Source organism: Periophthalmus magnuspinnatus, chromosome 22, assembly GCF_009829125.3.
Source record: "Periophthalmus magnuspinnatus isolate fPerMag1 chromosome 22, fPerMag1.2.pri, whole genome shotgun sequence".
Taxonomy (NCBI): Eukaryota; Metazoa; Chordata; class Actinopteri; order Gobiiformes; family Gobiidae; genus Periophthalmus; species Periophthalmus magnuspinnatus.
Window position 1 is genome coordinate 5,593,179 of NC_047147.1, and position 10,032 is coordinate 5,603,210.

The window sequence follows — 10,032 nt, forward strand, 5'->3', positions numbered from 1 at the left end:
AGAGATAGTCCTACATGTGTCAGACTGTAGAGTGAACAGTGATAGCCCTACATGTGTCAGACTGTACAGATAGTCCTACATGTGTCAGACTGTACAGTGATAGTCCTACATGTGTCAGACTGTACAGAGATAGTCCTACATGTGTCATCCATAACCATAATGTGTCACTTGACCCTGCTCTTTCTCCTTTACATCACACCTCAGACCCACTTCTTGTAAATAATAACGCAGTAACCCTTTATATTACTTTGATTGTGCGTGATTATAAGCTTATTAATCCTGCACAGAGTTGTATTTATTTTCTCAAATTGATTATCTTGATTTTTCAGTGCCTGTTCAGTTTTCAGTTTCTCTTCTCTTAGACTGAATTTCCCCATTGTCGGGCACATAAACCTTCTCTTTCCTCTCATGTGTCTTACCTCAGTAGCTGCAGTGAGTTGTTGAAGTGTCTGCTCTTGTCCCTCCCCCTGAGAGGCGCTCCCTCCTCCTCCTCCTCCTCCTCCTCCTCCTCCTCCTCTCAGCTCCTCAGGCTCCCTCGCTTCTCTTCTGGCTCATCCTCCTGTCCTGTCTGTCTTGTACTTGTTGAGACAGAGCTTCAGTACCTGTTTTCCTCCCTCTTTACCCCTCCTCCTCCGGGACTCGAGGCTTATAAACCCCGGTCCTGCGCGCAGCCCTCCCTCTCTGCCGCGCGCACACACCAAGGTAAGGCGCATGTGACTTTCTCCTGTTTTACGCGTTACTTTTTATGGCGTGTGTTGTCGGATAAACTCTGTCCGGACTCTGTCATGAGCTGCGGGGGTTTAGTGTGAACTTAGTGAACACTGAGGTGGACAAAGAGCCGCTGGATGTTTAGTTTGTGAGCCGTGAATGTGCAGTCACTGTGGAAGGGCGTGGGTAGAAACGGTGCCATGTTTTCAGTCATCTGGCCCAGCTGCCACGTAATGACACTTTAAAAATCTATTACGACGTTACAGATCCATAATATTTGGGTTTGGAGACAATAAAAACCGTGTACGTGTGCGTAAATGTGCGTGCGCAGTGTCTAAGTCACAGCTTTCGGCATCTCTTTGACCAGGGGCGGTCCAGCGTTTAAGCAGAATGAGCAGCTGCTTAGGGCCTCAAGGCCAACAAGGCCCCCCCCAAGAGTTCATACCTTTATATTAGAAATCATAGAATATATCAAGTTTTATTGGGCACAAGGATTGTGTGTTTACAGCAGCCTAAATATCCCTCTAAAACAATTACATTTGTTTTATATCTCTAGTAGTAAAATATCTGCTGCTGCAACATTTGTTTTTGAGTCGGGCAGAGGTGAGGGCAGCTCTGTGTTTACACTGGTGAAAGGACCTGACATAATGTAAATTTAAGCCACTGTCGCAACTGGAACACATTAAAATCCACCAGAAATGGAGAAAAAATTTCTAGAATTTGAAAAAATCATGCCCCCCTTATATGTGTGTTCTGTTGTTGTGACTGTGGTAGTTGTGACATTCTGGATGTTTTCAGTCTGATGTTGTTCAGATAAACACAAATACAACTGGTCAAAGTGATGAGAGCAGAGTCAGAATGTGTCAAATGTGAATCACCAACAGCTGAACCAGGAGGGGGCCCCAGAGACACATTCAGCTTAGGGCCCCCTGAAAGCTGGGACCGGCCCTGCTGTAATAAGACTATTTACTTGTCGTCGTTGGCCCAGAAAGTCTCATAATGTTTGAAGTTTTAGTTGTACAAAGTTGATCTGTAGTTATGTTAGAGATAAATAGCAGCTACATAACACATTTACATCAGTTTTATCTTATTTTATTTTTGGAAATCAAAATAAATGCTGTTTTCAGTCGCTAAACTGGTATCGGTTGATATCGCGAAACAGCAAATACTTAAAGCTACAATATAAGAGTTGGTATAGGAACTGAAAAGGCATCTCCAGTAATTTGTGCAATAATTAGTGTAGCTATAATAAAATAAGAGATTTAGGGGATAATTATGACAATTTAAGAAGCAGATGGGAGCTGAGAAAACATAACAAAATGTCTCTGAGTATTAGAAAATGTGGGGGGGCCCAGAGACAAACTCGTGAAAGCTAGAACCGGCCCTGGCTTTGACTTGGCATTAACATTTGCTAAACTTATCAATTCGTGTATCCCTAACCCTAACATTTCAGATCACGTTGCCGTATCTTTGTTCTTTTTCTTTCTTTTAGCATGGAGGATTACGAAACCGCCACATCCGGAGCCTCGGAGACGTACCCCCAGCAGTGCTCTTCCCTGAGAAAGAACGGATATGTTATGCTGAAGGGAAATCCGTGCAAGATCGTAGAAATGTCCACTTCGAAGACTGGCAAGCACGGGCACGCTAAGGTACGACCATTTCAGCCGGGCCCCTGGAATTCCGCCTGTGGCAGTGGGTGATTAAAGCGCGTGTTTAGCACTTACACGTTACCCCATTGAGAATTTGACCCCAGGCTTCTGTGCTACTTTTTTTTTTTAGGTTCACCTCGTTGGACTTGATATTTTCACCGGGAAAAAGCTGGAGGATATCTGCCCCTCGACTCATAACATGGATGTCCCGAATGTTACGAGAAAGGACTACCAGGTACAGCTTTATTTTTTTACCCACAGTTTCTCGTCTTTTTTTAATTAACGATGGAGTCGTGTTCAAAGAAATGTGAGGATTGCTAAATGGGCGTAACACTTGAGCTGCTTGTCTCTGTGTGTCTGAAAAGAAATACAGGTTTTGAACTGGAGGAACGGGTTTAGGCCAAACTTTTGTGCGTCTAACATGAAACCAGTTATTAGGACGTGCAAAACTCCACAGTAATGGGTAATTTAACAAAACTTTTACAGTCAACTTCATTCGTTTGCGTGCATATTTGTAGTACATAACAGTTTTTATTCCATGCTACTGTTCAGGTACAAATTTATCTATAAATTGTCCTGAATATGTTTGAGATATCTTCTATTTTTGCTGTATTATTCTCATGCAAAGTGCACAGAAATATATACAAGTGCAACTATTAAAATCTAAACATGTGCTGGTTAATGTCATATTCATTTTCTTTTAGATACAGAGGTAAAAATGTACTTTAAGACTAACAAGTAAAAGTATTTCACACAAGTGTTGCTCATTTTCAAGTGTTAATGTAGTGATATTGACTAAAAAATGATAGATATTTATATAGTAATAATATAGTAACAATATTAATACTTTTTCTTATCTAGCTTATGAATTTTGTGTATTTATTTTTGTTTTGCTCAAATACGAAGCTCGAACTCAAAAACTTTAGTCAAAATGTTACTACGAACATGGTAAAAATAACCCCTCAAATCGTATGAAAAGTACTTTTTACTTTCACTTCTGTTAATAAATGTAGTGGAGTAAAGTACAGATACTGCAACATGTACTTAATACTACCTTAAAATATGTGTACAAGCTAAAAACATCTAGAGTCTATTACAGGCATGCCCAAACTGTGGCCCACGGGCTAAATCCGGCCCTCAGACCAATTTTTCTTAGCCGTCAAGCTGCCAGGTGATTGGCCCATATTACCTTAAACAGTACTTTTTACTGTATATCTCTGAAAATCTACTTTAACAAGCCCATATCAAATATTTAATGATGTATTATTGAGGATGTAAACATGAATAAAGGTCTAGTGGTTCAGTTTAACTTGTAATAATAACAGATTTGAAGTATTCATTGTATTCGTGACCAGTCTATGGCCCTCAATCGCCTCAGCTTTGTCTGTGTTTTTATACGTGGCCCCTAATGAGAAAAGTGTGGACACCTGTGATTTAAAGAGTGTTCTGATACTGCACCGCTTCAGTTTTGATGTTACTAAAATGGGTTTGACATTATAAGTACGTTTTACTTCAGCCTAAACCCTTTAACCGAATAAAATAAACACTAAATATATAAATGTGAGGTTCATGAACGAGTCGACGCTTATGAACGGTTCCTTAAATCAGGGGTGTCGGCCCCTTTTTGGTGTTTTGGAGGATCATGTACATTTTAGTGCCACAAAAAAATATTCTTTGGCTTTTGCGTTACTTATGGCTGAGCTGTTTTATTCAAGTGGAAGGACGCTAACCCTCCTTCACACTCACAGCGGTTATAGGATGTCATGTCCTGTCTAAAGCTAGAAAAAATTAGACTTTCTTTCAATCAAAATGTGAATGTATTTGAGAAGACACGGGCCGTTTATTACAGTTGTACCCAGCTGTTTGTGAGATTTGATTTTTATTTTGTTCTTTTTCTTTACGTTTGTATTGTTTTTTGTATTGTTAGTTTGTGTTCTATTAGTTTTTGACTGTATTTGATCATTTGAAAACAATAAACGTATCTGGATAAAAAAAAAAAAAAAAAAAAATCAAGGGTGTTAAACTCGGACACAGGTTTTAATTTTGTCCGTCTGTGGATTTAAGTCGCGGGTCAAACTAATTGTTAAGTTTATTGAAAAGTTTAACACCATTTGCATGTTTTTCAGAAGGTGTGGATTAAATTTGAGCGAGGCGACAGGCAGCAGATGTTAATGAGCGTCAAAACAAAAATGGTGGGGGTTAGCGTCAACACGTTTGTAAAGCATTCTGGGATTTGTAGTATTAGAGGCGCATGCACTATATCGGACCAGCTTTAATACATATTTGTTATGATCTCACAGACCAAATATATTTATATCGAGGGCCTGAGTCTGACATGTCGTGAACAGTTGAACCGGATCTTATTTTTCAAAGGAATCGTATCTTTTTTGTGCTAATTCGTCTGCATTTTTCTCCTGATTTACGCTGAAACCAACTCAAGAATCAGCACAAAAGCAGCGCAGGTGACACGAGTGAGAGCTTTGTGCACGAAAACATATTTAGCATCTTAATAACAGTTAGTTTTAAAATGATTATTATTGTAGTGCAGCGTTTTATTTCAATTTTCATCATTTCAAAGCGTAAACGCACTAATTTTAAACAAATTTGAGCCTTGGTTGTGTCTCTCTGTGATTACCATAAATTTTGGACTATAGAGCGCACCTGAATATGAGCTGCACCAGCTAAATTTGAAAAGAAAATCAATTTTGTACATATATAAGCTGCAGGTTTTTGTGTTGTAACATGTGATATTTACACAGAAAGATGGTACACTGAAGGTTTTTTTTGTTTTAATTTAGGAAACGCTTTTTTCTTTCTTTTTATTGTGTCTGAAAAGCATTAGTTCATAATCTTTCCCCATGTCTCACTTATGCATTTACTGTTAGAGCGCCCCCCAGTGGCCGTTAGGCAGTGAAATAAATTAGCCGCACTGTTGTATAAGCCGCAGGGTTCAAAGTGTGGGAAAAAAAGTAGCGGCTTATAGTCTGAAATTTACGGTAGTTTGTAGGTAAAATTAGTTCTCGCATTGGATTCTGTCTTTTAAACGACTCTTTGAAACGAACAGATCCAAAAGATTCGGATCCCATAAAAGAGCCAAAAGTCCCCTCAGTACGCTTCAGTGCGCATGAAGACCAACCTTGTTTTCTACAGTGCATTATGAGTAAAAATATCAAATTTTATTGTGATTTTATTGTGATTTCTCTAGCTTCTCAACATAGACGACGGCTTCTTGAGTCTGATGGACGACTCTGGAGCAACAAAAGAAGACCTTAGATTGCCGGATAATGAAGTGGGCACCGAGATCGGGAAGAAATTTGATAATGGCGAATCATTTTTAGTAAGTTCTAACAATACTTTTCTTTTAGCTTCCTTTCCGTCCTCATCTTTAGACAAAAAGGTTTCTCTGTGGAACCAAACCCTTAACTAAAAAACACACTGTGACTCGGAGCCGGAGCCGTTTTTTTTTGTTTTTAAATCAGAATCAGAAGACTTTTATTGCCATAGTCTGTGAACACAGTTCACAAACTAGGAACTTGCTTTGGTGAAAAAGTGCAACATAAACACACTGAATAAATACAAATACAAATAAGGGCATGCACAAAGTTAAAAAGATATGCTTAAAAAATCAAATGAAATACTTAAAGGGAGAAAATATGTACAACAGCAGCATCAGAACAACAGTGCAAACATGACTTATTAAAGTGACCGGTGTTATAAAGTGTCCAGTTTTGTGCAGATATTATAAAGTGTTCATGAGACAAACGGCAGAGGGGAAGAAACTGTTCTTATGGCGAGAGGTTCTGGTCCCAGTGGACCGTAGCCTCCTGCCAGAGGGAAGTGGCTCAAATAGTCCATGTCCAGGGTGAGAAGTGTCAGCTGCTATACGGCCTGCTCGCCCCCGAGTCCTGGAGACGTACAGGTCCTGTAAAGATGGCAGGCTGCAGCCAATCACCTTCTCAGCAGAGCGCACAATGCGCTGCAGTCTCTGTCTGTCCCTGGCAGTGGCCCCAGCAAACCACACAGTGATGGAGGAGGTGAGGATGGACTCAATGATGGAAGTGTAAAACTGCACCATCATCTGGACTGGCAGCTTGAGTTTCCTCAGCTGCCGCAGGTAGAACATCCTCTGCTGGGCTTTCTTGATGAGGGAGCTGATGGTCGGCTCCCACTTGAGATCCTGGGTGATGCAGGTGCCCAGGAAGCGGAAAGAGTCCACAATGGTGATGGGGGAGTCCGTCAGGGTGAGGGGAGGCAGGGGGGCTGTGACTTTCCTGAAGTCCACAATCATCTCCACTGTCTTCTGGGTGTTGAGCTCCAGATTGTTGCTGCTGCACCAGGACACCAGCCGGTCCACCTCCCTCCTGTAGGCAGACTCATCGCCGTCCGAGATGAGTCCAATAAGGGTGGTGTCATCCGCAAACTTAACCAGTTTGACGGAGTCGTGGCTGGAGGTGCAGCAGTTGGTGTAGAGGGAGAAGAGCAGGGGAGAAAGTACACAGCCCTGTGGAGATCCTGTGCTGATAGCCCGAGTGTCCAAGACATTCTTCCCCAGCCGCATGCGCTGTCTCCTGTCCGTCAGGAAGTCAGGGATCCACCTGCAGGTGGAGTCAGGCGCGTTGAGCTGAGCGAGCTTGTCCTGGAGCAGAGCAGGGAGGATGGTGTTAAACGCAGAGCTGAAGTCCACAAACAGGATCCTGGCATAGGTTCCCGGGGAGTCCAGATGCTGGAGGATGAAGTAGCACACCGTCTGGGCCGTCTTTAAATGCTGAGTTTAAAGCGTAAACCCTTTCCTCAGGTTCTTAGCATGGGAATAATTAGCTGGAAAGAGTTCAGAAGCATGTTTTTATAACTTTTAAATCTCTGTGAAAGTGTGAAATGTTGTTATTCTTTCATGGTACACTCCCCCTAACTCAGGATCACTTGTAAGTATTGATTTATGTTAATTGTATTGGACATTTTGGATAGTATTCCACTTTGGGACGATTGGAAAGAGCCAAAAGTATTTACTGTCGGGGAAAAAAACATGCTTGGCTGTGTCTTTTAAGTGTGAAATTACAATTAAGGACATGCTTTTTGGCCTTTTCCCTCAAAATGCAACTAGTTTTATACAGTAAAAGAAAATTAATAAGACTAATCTGTGTGTTTCTTCTTTTCAGGTGACTGTTTTAAAGGCTGTGGGTCAAGAAGCTGTTGTTGCGACGAAAAATTATAACTGACAGTCGGAAACGCTTTGTTTTTTCCCACCAGTGTCTAAGGTTTTCTGTTTAGCTGAGATTTTAGTTGTAAACAAACTGTACGTACCCCAGAAGTTGCAGTCAGGGAATGCCGAAACACAGAAGAAGTTTTAAATTTTAGGGCAATTAAGGCATAAAGGCGTGAAATCTGGTTTAAAAATCAAATGTTTGCCCTGATTCGTGGTTATGTTAAAATAGAAACTGAGACGACTCTGTTTTTAAATCGTCAGAATGACACAGAGAAGTGCAATGAAAGAGACGATCAAAGGAAATCTGTGGTCAAATATGTGGACGGTGCGTTTCTAAAGGCAGTGGTGGAGCGTAACGAAGTAAAAGTATTGGATTTAAGCGTACTTTTACTTCTCTACATTTGAGTAAAGTATCTGTACTTTCTATTCAACTACATTTTGAACAGGACTGAAAAGTAAAAGTATTTTTTATTATTATTTTAGACCTGCTGAAAAGTCTGAGGGGTTTATTTTCAAGACAAAAAAAACAAAAACAAATAGAAACAGATGATTTATTTAAAAAAATGATTTATACAGTTGTTTCGGATGCACAAAATTCAGCACATTTTTATTGTAATCACTACATTTGAAGCTTTATAAGACTCAGAATATGTGCAAAATACTTTTTCTCTTTATTCTTTAACCTCCTAAGACCTGAGTTTTTTCATGGCTTTATTAATTTCTCTTTGTTATTTGGGCTGATTAGACCTGATGAGTGTAAAAACAAAGAATTAGCTTTTTACATTATGAGAAAAATGATATCCACGTAAGAGACATTCGTTCTACTTTTGAATGATTTTGATAGAACATTTGAATAATAATTTGCAAAAACTATTAAGTGCCTGAACGCAGCAACATTTTTCCTGAGAAAAAACAAAATGAGAAGCAACAATTGTGCCTCTTGGAATAATGTCTGTGTGTCCCTCAGTCGTCCAGGTCTGATCCATCGCAAAAGACGACGTTTAAATCTATAACTGGACAGATCGTTCTAGGAGTGAAGATGTTTAACTGCTCATCCAAGACGCTTCAGTTGTGTCTCATTTGAAGAGCTGCAGGAAAACATGAGCTTTTTAACAAAGTCCATCTTGAATCTAAACTATAATGTTAGTGTTATACTCTTCTGTCACCTTTAGGGGGCAGTATAATGTCCTCATATGTGGACACCACGACTTTGTAGAGAAAAAAATTGCATTGTGGTCTAGAAAACGCAAAAATGTGTTGACGCCAGGTCCTAGGAGGTAAAGCACAATTTTAAATGAGTACTTAAGTAAAAGTATCACAAGCTGAGTACTCCCTCCACCACTGTCTAAAAGAAATGTCCAAGAACCTCCTATTGTCACGTGAGATTTTCCAACAATCTAAAACGTGTCATTTTGATTGCGTATCAGTGGCGAGGCTTGTTTTTTCGCGGATTTGTTCACATCACCTGCAGCTACAGCATCATCCGCTCAAACATCACACACACACACACACACACACACACACACACACACACACACACACAAATAGGCATTTTTAAATTCTGAATGTTTACAGTTCATGTAAATGTGCATGTACAGTGTCACGTTACTGCAGCGGTGGTCGACTTTTTGCCACAGCTGTGTTTTTTACCTCGGCATAATTTATTCAAGTATTTCTTTTTTAAATAAAGCATGAGGGGACAGAATCTCAAACGTACTTTACTTTATTATTGCCTTGGTGCAGTTTATAAGGAGCAACGCAAACGACAACGAACCCAAACTCATCAAACTCTCGCAGTGGAGGCTTCACGTTGAGTCGATGGGTTGTGTCTAGTCTTAAATGGGTTATTATTACACTTGAACACTGATTTTAGCTTACATTTTGTGTTGATCTTCAATGTTTTTGCTCGTTCTACGCCTGACCTTCACGCGACTACCTCTTCTCAGGACTTCAGGAGATCTGTTACTGCTTTTTATGACTTTTTCTGGTGTTTAAGCATTTATCTTTGTACCTAAATTGTTTCTTTTGCTTTATTTCTTTTCTGAAATTGTGTTTTGACAAGGGCTAAGGCAACGGTTCATCAGTAAAAGTTATGTGTATGACTCAAAAACTGATGGAATTTGGGAATTAAAGCCGTACTTTTAACATTTTTATAATTATCCGAGTGTTTTCTTGAACCTTTGGTTGCTCAGTATTATAATAGTTTTTGATTTTAGTAATAAACTTCCAAATGTGGGACTATTTGTCGTGTAAGTTGACTGACAAACCTGAAGTTAAAGTGCACATGATGGGGCTTCTTTCATGTTTTTTTTTTCTTATTATTTTGTTTGTTGGGATAAAACTGTTGTGTGGTGAAAGGTTTTTTATCCGTTACATTTGTGGAGAAGTTAAAAAGTACAAAAATACAGGAATTAGCGCTGATTAACAGGTAACACTTATCTAATTCCTCACATTCACTGCACATGTCCAACC

General features: G+C 39.9%; 1 protein-coding gene across 1 annotated transcript; it reads left to right on the plus strand.

Moving 5' to 3' along the window:
- The first annotated feature begins 550 nt into the window (after nt 1–550).
- On the plus strand, nt 551–9,717 carry LOC117390857 (eukaryotic translation initiation factor 5A-1-like). The gene is made up of 5 exons (XM_055231366.1): nt 551–702; nt 2,201–2,357; nt 2,488–2,592; nt 5,563–5,694; nt 7,514–9,717. Exons 2-5 carry the CDS (start codon nt 2,202–2,204, stop codon nt 7,571–7,573), a joined length of 453 nt encoding a protein of 150 aa, XP_055087341.1. The 5' UTR covers nt 551–702; nt 2,201; the 3' UTR covers nt 7,574–9,717.
- The last annotated feature ends 315 nt before the right edge of the window (nt 9,718–10,032 follow it).